Raw genomic sequence first — 15,335 nt, forward strand, 5'->3', positions numbered from 1 at the left:
ATAGGTGGGAATGAACAGTTACCAGATGACTGGGAAACAACTGCAGAAGTTGTGAGGGAGACGGCCAAGAAGGTACTTGGTGTATCATGCAGGAAGAGGAAGGAAGGCAATGACTCTTGGTGGTGGAATGAGGAAGTACAGGAGAGCATAGAGCACAGCAGGTATAGCAGGTTAGGGTGATGAAGGATAATGATGGGAATGTGCTGACTGTTCCTTGTTTACAACTTACAACTTTCTTAACACCAGTTTGTGATAAGGAAATCCTGCACGATGGCAGCATTCATGGATTACAACATATGTCCGTCTGCTACCGAACCGCGACAACATAAGGTGAGGGGGACTACCGAGCCCAAAAGTACCTTTTTGTTTGCCGATCAAAAAGGTACTTTTGTTCAAGGTTTCAGTGAATGAAAGTGAACACAAACAAGTAATTCGAGTCATCATGTCTCAAGTCAAGTCAAGTTACAAGTCCAAGTCCAAGTCGAGTTTCAAGTCATTTATTTTCTGTCGAGTCAAGCTACAATTCATCAAAACAGTGACTCCAAGTCACAATGACTCGAGTCGACATCTCTACTAATTACTTTGAAAATCTCTTTTCTTATTTAAAATAATCAGGGTTGATCATCTGAGGGTCATTTGCACAAATGTAACAGTTTTTCATATTTTGGTTTTTAATAGTATAAATTAAATGATTATATGACAGCCCAGTACCCATAAAATCAGTCTCATGAAATCAGTAAAATCATCCTCACACGAGAAATTATCATTTTAACTTGATTTAAACTGTCAGAAAATAATTTAAAATGTGTAATATATATGCCAAATGAATGAGTAGAAGGAAAAACCTCTTTAATACTAAAATAAGTGAATTTATAACAATATTTACTCTTATCTTGTGGTTGCTCAAAATGTGTCCTCAGTTACCATCAGATTACATTACATTTAGCAGACGCTTTTATCCAAAGCGACTTACAATTATTCAAACACCGACGGATGCAGCCATCAGGAGTAATGAGGGGTTGAGTGTCTTGCTCAAGGACACTACAGCATGCTAGCAGGAAGATCGAACCAGCAACCTTTAGATTACTAGATGACCAGCTCTACCTCCTGAGCTACCATCCCCTTAATCAGATATTTATAAGAAAAAAGAAATACAATCAGGCAACCACATGGCCAGTTATATTCCTGAGGGCCCCCTTTCCACCCTCCCCATTTGCTAAATGCAGTAGTCTCAAACAAGCTACTGTAAGTTTTCTAAAAAATATATATTCTTTACATATTTACTGATGTCTCTTTTGTGTAGAAAGAATTATTTAAAATTATGACATACATGTATGCATTTTAAGTCCAGGGGCAGCTAGTAACAGAGGGAAAACAAGATGGCTCCTGTATACAACTCATGCACGTTATGTAAAAAAGTGTGTTTTTGTCACCACCGTCAGACGTCAACACCATCAGGTTTTCTGTCTGATGGTGGTAACACATAGTTTGACGGTGTTGACAAAGACATCCAAATCATCCGCAATGTAGGCTTGAATATAATTTATGTTCACAATAAATAGTATTATGGCTTGTAATGTTTCATTAACCTCTTTATTTATAATATACATAATTTCCCCTTTATTTCTTCCACACATAGGCCTCCAATATTTCCTTACTATATGTATCCCAAATGTCTAAAACCATAAATGAATTTAGTTGCATCATTTCATAGTCATTTTATAAAATTTCACCAAATAAAACATAATTAACTTCATAGTAATTTTGTAATCCCATTAAAATCTTACTTTTATGTATTTTAGGAAGTTATGGCTAGGCAGCATCTATCAGAGGAGGAGCGAAGGAGAAAAAACAGGGAATACTTAAAAACAAGCGGAGAGAGAAAAAAATATAGTGAGCCAGAGTTAAAGGAGGAATACCTGAGAAAGGAAAAGCAAAGATGGAAAAAGAGAGTAGAGGATGGGAAGCTAAAAACTGTGAAAAACGAAAGCAGTGATTTGAAGGAAAGGGAAAAGAGGAGTAAGAGAAAGGCATGGAAACATAGACAGCAAGAGTTAAGTCAAGTCTGCTCAAAAATCAAAGAGCTTGACTCGGTTAAGCACAGTTAGAAATAAATATCGCCTAATACATGAGACAACACCAGTTCGGGCTGACATACAACATACTGCGAAAGAGAATAACTACAGGTTCTCCTCACTTCACGACCGGGGTCCGTTCCTACGACCAGGTCGTTAAGCGAATTGTCGATAAGCGAGGACCCGCCCCCTTACCGTTATTTCAGTCTTGGAGATTGAGAACGCCAGTGTAGTGAATACTGACAGACTGCGGGAACAGGACTGGGACTGAGAACGGTGATGAGATGAGATGTATAGTGTATCTAGCATATAAAGTGTATATCGTGTAAATAGTGTATACAGTATATAAAGGGTGATGCGCGATGAGATGCTTGATTCTGAGACGCCGCGCACACAGGGAGCCGACTGGTCGGAGAGCTGGTCGTTGAACAGGTAGGTCATTAAGTGAGGAGTACCTGTGCTGACAAAAAAGCCACTTAAATTCAAACAATAACCCAGATTCAGGTTCAGGGTTTCTACCATAACGCTGCACAAATGATGACTGATGAACCGGACACGATAACGCGGAAGAAAATAAAGCATCAGAGAATGATTCTGACTGACATAATATTGATCCTCCACGGGGAGTTTATCAAAAAGGAACCAACTGTAAAACTCAGTTATTCATCCTTCTGTGCTTTACATCCGTCCCACATTATGTCACAGCACCAAAACCATCAGATTGGAAGACATGCCAATGTCAATACCATCAAAATGCAAAGCTGATGTTTGAGGTTCTAAGAGCTTATTGTATTGTCAAGTCTAGCAAATTGGAGGATAGTTTTGAACTTGTGTGTTGTTCTCAGACAAACGGGGCACAGCTTCTGCACTTCTGCACCCGGTGTCTTCACAAGCACACACTTCCCTCCCCACAGCAGGAGTTGACCGATGTTGAGTGGCACCAATGGAAACGAGTTCAGGACCAAACTGCAGATGGACTTCACTACAATACAAGACTTGTGAAGCACAATGGCATACTGGTAGAGCTTATCAAACTATATGAAGACAAACTAAAGAGTGAAACAACAACACGTGTGCGTGTATCAGAACCAGTCCAGGGAATACAGGAGCATGGTACAGAACTGCAATGAAAGCACTGTAATTGTGCATGTGGACTTTTCTGAGGCAAACAATAAGTTCTGAGACACAGTCATGCCATTTCTGTCAGAACCTCCCACAGATCAATCTGCACACTGGCATGTACTACACAAAAGAAGAGAAATCAGGATTTTCTACAATATCAGAATCCAAGCGACAGGATGCTTCTGCCATTTGGACTCACATGGAACCAGTCCTCAGAGATATTTGTTTAATATGTCCAAAGTTCATATCAATCACTTCTGGTCAGATGGCCCCAGCAAGCAGTACAAAAACAAAAACAAAAACGTCTCTCTCTTTTGCAATGTCCCTCCAACACTGGGTTTCCAGAGAACAAACTGGAACTTCTTTGGCACTTCACATTGGAAGGGAGCTTCATTGGAATTCCATTCCATGGAATAGGGGGAACTGTAAAAAGGACCGCAGACAGCCTTGTACTACGGGGGAATGACATTGTGGATGGCAAGATCTTCCATGGTGGTTGGGAGATGGTTGGGAGAAGCCTTTGCAGTACCTAGCTCTATCATATTGCTGAAGGTGATATGCAGACATATGACGCACTCCTTTCTCAACCACCAAAACCTGTACCAGCAACGAGGGAAATCCATCCGGTCACACCTTACGTAAACAGCATCCATTGCAGATCATTGTCACGTTTCTGCAGTGAGCAGATGTTAGTTAGTTAATAGTTGATAAGGTTGTTATAAGATGCTTATTAACATTATTATTGTGTTAGTGAGATATTTATATATAAGTGTTAATAATAGCATTCATTAGCAGTTAACTATGCACTTATTAACTGTTAATTATGCTTTTATTATGTATTGATAAGACTATATAAGTGTTTATTACAACAATTATTACCAGTTAGTAATAGCATTTATTAACAGTTAACTATGCACTTATCAACAGTTAACTATGTTTTTATTATGTGGTAGTAAGACTATAAGTGTTAATTACAGAATTTATTAGCAGCTAACTATGCTTTTTGCAGCTTCCAGATCTAAAGTATCTTACAGCATCTTTCAACATTGAGGTGAATTGTATATTGTCACTGATATTCTGAAAACATTGTATAAAACATCCCTAATCACAAGTCACAAGTTGAAGCCACCAACCAACAACCAGTTTGATTTGAATATAAAAAAATCTATAAAAATAAATAAAAAAATAAAAAAATTAATAATAATAACAGTTTAATGAAGGCATCCGCTATTCTAGGCCCTTTCTCAATCTGCGTTCTTGTCTGTTCTTGTGTTCTCGTGGACTTGTGAAACGTCATCAGTCGCAGCCCAAGTACTGTTCCAATTCAAAGTACGCATCAAGCCAAGTCCAGTCCAAATGCCCGGATGTGGACTTGCTCTGCCCATTTTATCGAGGATGCATCGGTGGTGACTTGTGTGGACTTGAGACAGCCAAGTATCCCAGAATGCATTTTGCACCAAGCGGTGGCAATGGTTATGGTCCCCGGGAGTCTGTACTCCCAAGTCAAACTTGCCAAGTCTGAACTACCAAGTCCGCAAGTCCGGACCTTGTGTACTTGGTATTGAGAAACTAGTGTTTTTCACTGAGCAATGTGTGGTGGAAGGTGTTTCACTTCCACGGTGTGACGTCATCAACAAGCGACCAAACAGGAACGCTTTTAATATGCAACTGAAATTCTTTGCGTGTTTATTTTTATTTTAAATTTATTAGGACTTCAATAAAAACACACAATTATTTTTTAAATACTTACGTTTCCATCGTCTGCAGTTTCTTCATGGACAGTAGGCATTAATTCCTCTTTCTTTTAAAAGATTTATTTGATGAGTTACTCAGATCGGGGCAGTTCTAATTCTACTGAAGCCCAACGTGACTTAGGGTTTGGCTGTAAATGTGAATTTCAGGACATTTTTTCTGAAACAGACAGCTCACATTAAACCTCTTTTATTGTTGAATTGTCTTATTTGAGAGTTTGTGTGTAAGTAGGCCCATCAGAGACCCAAATGTAGGTGCGCAAGCACTGAAAAAGTGAGTTTTTCATAAATAATAAATAATAATAATATATTCAACATGGAACCGCATATATGTGTACCTATGGTGTAGACACAATGATTTAAAAGTCTTAAATCTATATAAGACTTAATAAAAAGGAATTTCTTTTTTTGCTTTGTATTGTGTCTGTGTTGACAAAAACTAAGTAATGACAGGAAAAACAAATATTTTAAGAAAAAATGACTAAATCAGGAGTTTGTACTAAAATATTGTTTGATTGCTGAGACGTTGTTCTGTAAACATATGCTTAGATTTTTTAATATTTAATTTTCTTTTCTTTTCAAAATCAAAACTGTTTCTAAATTCTCAAGAATCAGTGAGGTATCATCAAGTGAATTTGCATCAGTTCTTGGGACCACAAGATTTGCGAATTCCAGGAGGGACTGATTCACCCAAAACATATGACAATTTCAACTGGAATGGCTTCCGGCTCGTTGGCATGCTTAAGCAGAACAACGTTGCGCGACCTGATACATGCTGACACGGCACTACAGCCACAAACAACAACTTAAAACTTACCCTTGACGCTGCAAAGTCTGTGAAGAGGACAGAAAAATAATTTGATTTAGTCATCTCATACTGTTTGTCCTGAAACCGTGTTCATTTGATACGTATAGGATTTGACAACCGGGGCTGAGGGGTCATCTCAGAGTGGGATGTATATCGGCCCGGTCACCTCCCCCTGTGCCCTGTTGTCTTCCTCGCTACGCCTTTTCCTTTTTTTCCCCTATGGCCTACCGTTCTGTCTTCCCTTTCTCGTTTCCTCTGCCCTGCTGTTGTGCTAGAGGTGTGGATAAAAATGCTTGGATAGGGGGAGAAATTAGGGAGGAGGGACCACACAGGGAGGAGCGTATGGAAAATAAATTTGAAGACCATTCATGAAAGAGAGCGAAAAGCATGAGTGAGATAGACGGGTGGGGCCAGGCGCAGTGTTGAGTTGCCTGCTCGAAATAAATAAATACAGAAAGAGAGAGAGAGTGGAAACCACAGCCTTATCTTGCTGGAATCTGACATAACCATGGAACCTTCCTCAATAGGATTAGAGGGCTGTGAAGGAATTGGTGGAGGGAGGTTTAACTGTTTATGGTTTGCCAACATTAACGATGCTGCAATAGAACTCATCATGTTGCAAAGAGGGGGGGAAAGAACGGCCAAATATGCAGTGTTGTCTGGTCTGCAGTCTACAGGATCTGATAAGTGAAATCTTGTGATAGGACAGGAGACTGAACCCCTTGAACACTAAAATGACCCTCACGCTTATGACGTCCTGTCTGAATGTATACCCATGTCACCCAAAATACCAGGGATGTCAGGAGGCCTCATTTATTTGTTTCCAGCTGCGCTAGAATATAGAAATATAAATATAGGAGTGATGAGCTTGAATCCCCCAATTGGATAGAAGAGTAGAGCCTAACAGGTGGATGCAGGGGAGGTGGAAGGAGTGCAGCAACAAATCAAAGCAAGCAGGCAGCAAGGCAGGAGGGAGTAAGGGTGTGTGGTGCAGTCGAGTTGTCTGGCAGAACTCCATTAGCTACACATCATGTCTTGACTTGAATATGAATATTGTTATGTTATACAACAACTGTAAAAACAGTCAATTACCCGATGCAATGAGCGTCAAGTAGGTTATGATGGCAGTATTTCTGGACAGTGCAATTGTGGAGCATATTGTGTGATCTCTCAAGTTGAAAATAATCTATATTATACTGGAGACTTCACTGTAAAGAAATCACTGTAAAGACAGCATTCCTTCCTACGCCAACAAAATCTCAAAGTCAGAATTCATGTACTTTTTCATTTGAAAAACCTCTGTTTTTCCTCATCACTGTTGGAGTCCAAGCAGCTGTCTGCGCTAACAAACAATGGTGCATGGGAAAATGTTTATTTCAGGAAGCATTATTGCTTTTCTAAAATTCCTTACAAGGAGTAATCACGTAGCCTTCGAATCTCATAAAATACCTCTTTTGTAGGCTTCCAATTAGAGTAGTCTGCAGTTAAAAAAAAAAAAAAAAAGGTGAGATAAATCCCAGCCTCACCTTTGTTGTCTGCCTTGAGCTGGCCCTGAAGGAAGTCTTCGTTCTGCCGGTTGCCCAGCACGAAGGCCAGGAAGGAGAGGATGAGAGCGTCCAGGATGCCGATGATGGCCAGGATGTAGGCCCAGCGCACTGAGCAGTTGCCCAGCGTGTACTTCCCCGTCTCCTCGCCGCACATGTCTCGCACTACCTCAGCGTCCCAGCCGTTCGGGAAGATCACGCAGCCCAGCACCAGGCACAGGGCTACAGGAAGAGGTAAATGTTGTGGGAAGAAAAGATAACGTAGACTTTGTGACATTATTAAATCTAAGGGGGCAAATTCAGGCGTCATAGCAGCAGAAGTTGACAGAAAAATTGTTTAAATAAAATCTATGTACACATCTATCAACAGAAGTTAACAAGGAGTAGCACTTGTACGGTTGATTATATGGTTATGCGAGGACAAATTCTCGGTATATGTAGATAAAAATGAGCTCGGACCGTTACAGCTACAAGAACATCGCGCAAATTTTCTAAACAGGACCTAATTGCCTAATTTTACAAACATGGCCACAATTTCAAATTCAAAAAGCGTGCTGTTGTACCCAAGAACAGGAAGGAGAGGAAAGAGAGTTAAGTCGTCTGGGGAGAAACGACTGGGGGGCTGTCTTGAAATGGAATCTGCCAATGTGCCCTGAGCTACTTTGTGAGAATACCCTTTGATCCAATACAAACACACACACACACACACACACACACACATACACACACCCACATGCATTCACCCTCACACTTATAAAACAGGGGGCAAAGTGATAGGTCCCAGAGTGAGCATCCCAGGGGAGATGGAGAGAATGGAGGATGAAAAGACTGAAGCGGGGACCAAAAAATGCTGGAAGAAAAGTTGAGAAAATGTGGAGGAAAGGAAAAATAAGACTCAGAAATTAGAAAGCAACACAAGAAACCTGAATTGGTTGGGCGTTTTTTTGGCTGGTGTGTGTGCTGGTTTCCACCAGCACATACACACACACACAGGTCACTTGGTACATCTAAAGAAACAGCCTTTAAAAATAGCAGGCCTGGTCCCCAGATAGATTATCACGTTACATTTTGAGATTCTTCACTTGAGTTGAGTTAAACTCACTTAAGAAGGCGAAGATGCTGTTTGTTGTGGTTAAATGTGTTTAATGGTTAAGAGAGTGGTAGAGTAGATATATATATAGTTTTTCAGTGGCGTAGTATCATTGTGAAATCAAGGCATAGTCATACTGTCGTTTGATGAATTATTTTGCAGTCTATGTTTTCTGGCATGAAATGCTTGAGGGAGTTTTATTAGCAAAAGACGATTGTTTCTATCCGATTTCACAACTTAACTACGTTATCGTTAAATGTATCATTAACATAGGGCATTGAATATATAAACTCACGTCATGGTATATATTGTGTCAAATTCATTACGATCACAGTGATAAATTAATCTCCCCCTATTGGGCTGATGTTTCGTGTCCAATTTCTAATCTCAGATCCACTCTGATAATCTATACAGGAACTAGGCGTCAAATAATAATGCAACAAATGTATATGTTTTGGCAAAAATGGACCACACACACACACACACACATGCACACACACACACACACACACACACACACACACAAACACACACACACACACACAGACACACACATACACACACACACATGTTTTGAGAAAAACACTTCATTTCCTGCATTATGGTGAATTTTTATGCACCAATTTGTGCCTTTTCTGCATCAATTTATGTTGGAAATAAGAGTCCTCTGCTTCTTTCACGTTTTGTTTGGGGGGATAAATGGGCATGTCTTAAATATTAAGGGGGACATATCCCCTGCGCCCCCCTCAAAATCTATGCCTATTCACAAACACACCCACACCCACACACACATACAGCCACATACATTAATGATAGTATGCGTACAAACCTATTCATGAACATACAAAAGGCACACACACACACAAGCACACACACGCCTGAATGCAAACACTCAAGCACAAAAGCAAACACTAAAGCTTGGGTTCTATCGGGTGAAGGTCAGATCACCTATGATTTTTTTTCTGGTGAGTGTTTGCAGTGTGACAGTGAAACTCATTCACCCTTGTTTCTCTTCCAAGATATATACAGCAACAAGCCACGAGAGGCGTGTTACAACAAATCCTTCCACCTAGAAATACAATTCTTCAAAGGTATAGTGTACTACTGTACTAACTAAATGCACTAACGGTTGCCAGGGGAACGCGATGATCAGAGCATACACTAAATTATTATTCGCTGAGCGGTACAATCCCTAAATGATTAGGACGTTTTCTGATATCAATCTGGACACTTTCACTGATGGCGTGCGAGTTGAAGGAGTGCTCAACCACGTTCGCGCATTTCGTCATGCATAGACCTTCAAATATGTTTCTGGAGAAGTGTGTTTTGATGGCGAAATCCCCTAAATGTAGGGGTAAAAGTCCAAAGTCCTATGTGTATATGTGTGTGTGTGTGTGTGTGTGTGTGTGTGTGTGTGTGTGTGTGTGTGTGTGTGTGCATTTAATACTTGCGTGTTTATTACGCTGTGCTGCAAGCATCCTTATGATGGTGTAAGAGTTTGTGTGTCTGGACAGGACAGGCTCTGTAAACTGTTCTCGGAGGGGCCCGAGTGGTCCCTTTGAGAGTGCCAGAGAAAACAGCTGAGGTCCAGACTCGTCCCAGCAGATGGGTCCTCAACTACCAAAATTTACTGGGGCCACTATCACTGAGAGAGGATGAGCTCAAACTGCCACAGTTACTCTTAAGAGTTTATTTTATAGCCAGACATGACAACCTTGATGATCTGACCTTATTAAAATGTTGGTTCCCATTTATTAACTGTACACAGCACAACTGTTACAGCACAGCTGTGACTACAGACTCGTGGGTCATTTAAAAGATTTGTTCGCTAGGAATTAATCATTTCCAAGGAATGAATCGCTCACTAGGGATGAATCGTTTATGGGAACAAATTGTTTGCAAGTCTTGCATCACTAGTGATGCAAGACTTGGGTGTAACAAATACGCAAAAGGAGAAAGAGGATAATAACAGATGACAAAAAAACTATTCTAAACAGTAATGCCCTGTTCAGACTACACTATATTTACTCGGATCTGGCAGACAACTTTCTGAGATCGGCGACAAAATGTTCCACATCCGTGCCTCGCGCAGCGCACTAGCATCACCGCTGCTCATATAGTTTGGACAGGTCTATGACACGCCAGGACCTGTCCCAGACGGGTTTTTAGCCGTCGCTGACGTCCCATGATTTACAAGCATGCTTGAAAAGCCACAAGCTTGGGGATAAAGCTTGTTTAAATAAGAAAATGGACCAATATAAAGTTATTTAATAAGTAATTCATTAAGTCTTTATAAGTCGCTAATTCTTGAAAATGTTTTATGTAATGTTAAAAAAAAATGTATTAATTAAACAATTTCTTATAAAAAAAACATGGCAAGGAGTAAGAGGGATGTTGCCGTTGCTGCTGTCAGGTGGAACGATGAAACCGAGGAAAGGGGTTCGTTGTGAGCCTGGCGAGGAGCGTGGGGACTCCCTCCCCCCGCTCCTCTGCCCCCGCTCCGGGCTTCTGCTCCTCCTAGACGCTCCAGGAATCAGAAGAAATGCTCCAAACAAGCTATGTGTGAATACACCCTTAGTGAAGGTCGACATCTGAAGGTTTGCCTCCCAGTGAAGCCTGACTCACTAAATAGGGTAAAACCAATATTCGCTTGGTTGAATATGAGGTGTCTGGAAGGTTTGAGGTGAATAGGTCACTGAGCTCTGAAAGCTGAGCTATAGTGCGGGAATAATATTAACGTATGTTACTATTAGATTTATTGCCTCTATGTCATACAGAGGACGAAAACAACAACGGGTCTATTCAGAGGCCCTCTGGGAAAGGGAATTGTGTTGATTCTTCCAGCTTGACCAGAGGAGGAAATCTTTAGATTTATGGCAAGACAGAGGCTGAGAGGGCACCTATGGGTTGGAACTAGATGTGGTATGTTATCTCTGTACAGCTTTAAAAGCGAGTTCCGAGCACTGCTTGGGAGAGAATATATCCGGCTCCTGTTCTCTCCCAGGCCGTCCATGGCAAGTCTGGCTTGATGCTGATTTGTGTAATAAAACTATTATTTTAATCAAGTCAGCATCAGCTGTCACTCCTTCTTCATCAACACATCACACTCATCAAGAAACTACAAAGTGGCGTCACGAATCAGGATCTGTTCGGCCTCATCTGCCGATGCTGCCTGCTTCAGCGAACTGCCCTTCTCAGGGTGAGTAACCTCTCACAAAATTGAGCTGTTATGTGGTCTCTAGCAGTTGTGTTTTTGGCAAAGAGACCGCACTGACAAGAGCAGATTATGCGGAGATGGAGATGATGTGTTGATGTGTGAAGTGAGTTTCTGTCTAAATTGGGGTTAATTAAGATGTAAAAGACGTAAATAAGGGGAATAAGAGAATAATAAATGAAGAAAAGAGAATCAAGTTGAAATAGAGAATAGAGACGAGAGAAATAAAAGATGAAGTTAAAAGTAAAAGTTAAAGGCTTAAAAGATGTGGAGAACGTAGAAGTAAAAAGTAATTTGTGAATGGCAGAACTAGTAGCCAAAAGTTATTTAAATAACCATGCAAGATTGACAGGGCCCGTATCTCGTTAAACAGTAAGACGTGTACATTAAATGCTGCGTGAAAGTTGGCCGAATGAAAATATAATATAGTCAAATCTAGGTAGGAAAAACACGAGGAAATAACTCTGGCCAGGGGAATTGACTCAAAATAAAATTATATGAATAAAGATGAAAAAGATGAAAAGATGAAAAGTGAAAAAGAGATAAAAGTAAGATGAAAAATATGAAAAGTGAAAAAGAGATAAAAGTTAAAAGCCTAAAGTGAGATGAAAAAGATAAAAAGTGAAAATGAGATCAAAGTTAAAAGTCTTAAGTAAGATGAAAAAGTTGAAAAGTGAAATAAATAGAGTTACAAGTTAAAGGCTTAAAAGATGAAAAATAAAGTTTGAGAAGAAAAGTGAGGAAAAAACAGGGCAGAACCTGCCCTGGAGAACTAGTGAACATGCATGATGAAAGAATCTGATTAAAAAGAATTTGTTAAAAGTTTGGCCAAAGTAGAAATGTAAAAGTCTGGCCAAAGTAAAAATTTTGATGAAATTAGAAAAGTATAAATGAGTCGACGTTAAAAAATAAAGCTAAGTGCTGTTGAAGTCTCTGGGGGATCAGATGTGACGTGATCTTTTTCTTTTTTTCTTTTTGTGTGTGTGAGTGTGAAAGTGCCGCGGCTCCAGATGTGTGAAGAGCTTTGTGTATGTTTTGTGTATGTGTAAGTGATATATAGAATATATGTGTTATTAAATAGTTATACATATGTGGTGAGCAGTTGAATAATACATAAAGAGAAACATTTCTTGCCCCTTTAGTGATAAACATATATGAGCCTGTTTACGGACTTTGTAAAGTTGATAAATATATATGAGCCTTTTTCTTTAGGGACGTTTGATAAATATATATGAGCCTTTTTTCCAAGGACATTTGTACATTTGATAAAGGATATGAACCCTTACAGGACTTTATATATTTGATAACAAAATGAGCCTTCTGAAGGACTAGAGCCACAGTCTGCCTACACATGCATGTACACATTGAGAAAAGAAAAGAAAATCTCCTGCTCTGAATTGGAATTAGGATTTGTGAATTGTTTGATTAGTGTGTGGGGTTTTTTCTTTTTCTTTTTGTGCTTGGGGTGTGTGTGGCGGTGATTTCTGTGAGTCCTGTCTGGTTGAAGGAGCGGATGGTCTTGTTGGGGTGAATAGAGACGCTGGTTCTTGATGCAAGAAAAGAGGTTTTGTGTTTCGACTGCTGAGAGAAAACAGCTTTGATTTACAACTGGACGTAACTGCATTGAGCTGGGCTGTTCCTACAGGAGCCGAAACAAGATGTTCACTCGTTGACGACCAGTTCATACTGGAAGTCTTTGCTAAATTTAAGAGGTGAAGCAAGGGGTGGTGCTTCACACAGAGTGGAACTTAGTTAACTCCTCCTGACAAGAGGGGCTGTGATTGAGCCCCCCCCCCCCCCCCCTACTCTTTTCTCTCAGTAGTTAGAAGAAAAAATAATAAGATAAAATAAAAATAAATAGATAAATAGAATAAAAATAACTAATTAAAAGTGATATCAGATTGACTAATATACTCTTTGAACTTTAAATGCATTGCATGATTAAAAGTAACATTGTAACATTGCTTTATTTCAAGTGCGCGCAAAATAAAAAAGCTGATAATGTATGTCACACTGAATTGTATTACAGTGTTTATAAGAATTTAGAGTGAGCCTAAGACACTGAACTCTACTGTTGTTCTTTTTCCTTTTTCTCTCTTCCTCTCTTTTACTATGTTGAGTGAAAGCTGGGGGAAAGACAGAGAAGATGGAATGAGTCTGAATTGAATCATCCAAAGGGCAGATGACAAGACACCTGGCAGATCTTCAGAGACACCGAGGCTTGCGGATGACAACGTTCTGGAATCCTCAATCAATCTAAACCAATTAAAGGCCAGTATGGTTTTATCCACAAACTCTTTTAACAGACCTCACCTGCATTTGCCTATATGCCTATACATTTAGTTAAAATATACGTGTTTAGCTTGTTTTCACATATGGGTTTGTAGTAGTTCTTTTTCATACATTGCATTTTTGATTATTTAGTGGGAGACTTGGCAACGGACTGACTAATTAAGGCATTTGCCAAATTAATGGAGTATTATTGATTGATTGATTGATCACATGGGGAAAAGCTGATTTGATTTAAATACTGTTAAATTTTGTGAATATTGGTTTCATTATCTGAGTATGGATTATCTAGGCTGTTTTGGGAGTGAACACTGATATAATTTTGATAATTTAACATAAATGAGTGTGATCAGATGGTGAACAAGTGAATTGGCTTTCACAAGTGGGAAGCGATTGGTCTCGTTTGGGGTTGGCAAATTCAGCTGTTTTTGGTTGAGTGTGATTACACGGGGCTTTATAAACAAATTTTAAGATAATTCAATTCGATTTACAATAAAAGAAAAATAAGAGGGTCATTAGGATGTCAAAAATGGATACTAAAATTACAAAGTTAATCACTCCTATTGATGTAGTGCAAAAGAATAATCCCCTTATTAAAGATATTACAAAAATAGCGTTGGCCTGACATTGAACAACCATGGCCGGTGGAAGGAACTCTCAACCCGGATGTGATTAAAACAATGCAGGTGCTTGTGTCCACATATAAAGCAAATCAAAGAAAGGCAAGAAAGGAAAGACACGCACTGAGAAAAGACAACAGAACTTGGCATTCTGCAGCTGTTCGCAAAGGAGGGACAGACATGGTTTGAAGCTGCAAAGGAAAAAAGAGAACAAAGTAGACAAAAAATAATGAAAAATGAAAAGGAAACAGAAAAATTGATGGAGAAGATTACCGCACCCTTCTCACATACAGTATCTGTAAAGAAGCCCCCGCCTTATGAGAAGGAGGTGAAGTTCACTGATGTTTATCCCCAGCTCCCAGTGGTTACACAGGAAGGCAACTATCTCTTCAAAGATGAAGATGAGCAAATAATAGAGATGGGCAAGGCCAAACCACCATCAAGATGTATCCGAGCTCCAACACTACCAAGAGAAGGAACCATTTGGGAAGCAGACAACGAGTCAGAAGTTTGGAAATACGAGAAGAGATTGGGAGTGACTCTGACGAAGCTATTGGAGGATATGACCCAGCAGTCAGACGGATTTTGGCTAAAGCGGAGAAAAAAGGAGATCGACCAGTGAGGAAAGGGGCACCAGGAACGGATGACACGGATGAGAGTAAACAGGGTGAAAGCGATGAAGAATCGGAGAAAGAAGGTCCTTCCTGTTTTTAACTGTTAGCAGCCAGCACTGGGGTAGGATATGACAGATGCATGGTTTTAAGAGAGATTGAGAGGAGTATAGACGGATGCCTCGAGGACATAAGTGACTCCACCTGTCCA

General features: G+C 39.9%; 1 protein-coding gene across 1 annotated transcript in view; it reads right to left on the bottom strand.

Annotated features, from left to right (window-relative positions):
* Positions 1–15,335, bottom strand: part of lhfpl4a (LHFPL tetraspan subfamily member 4a) — a gene marked incomplete at both ends in the record, with an annotated part of 46,262 nt that overhangs the window by 16,338 nt on the left and 14,589 nt on the right. The window contains 2 exons of the mRNA XM_080000190.1: positions 5,766–5,782; positions 7,283–7,522. Coding sequence (XP_079856316.1) covers positions 5,766–5,782; positions 7,283–7,522 — 257 coding nt within the window. The remainder of the gene's footprint in view (positions 1–5,765; positions 5,783–7,282; positions 7,523–15,335) is intronic.

This window comes from Zeus faber (assembly GCF_960531495.2).
Source record: "Zeus faber genome assembly, chromosome: 5".
In the NCBI taxonomy this organism is placed as follows: Eukaryota; Metazoa; Chordata; class Actinopteri; order Zeiformes; family Zeidae; genus Zeus; species Zeus faber.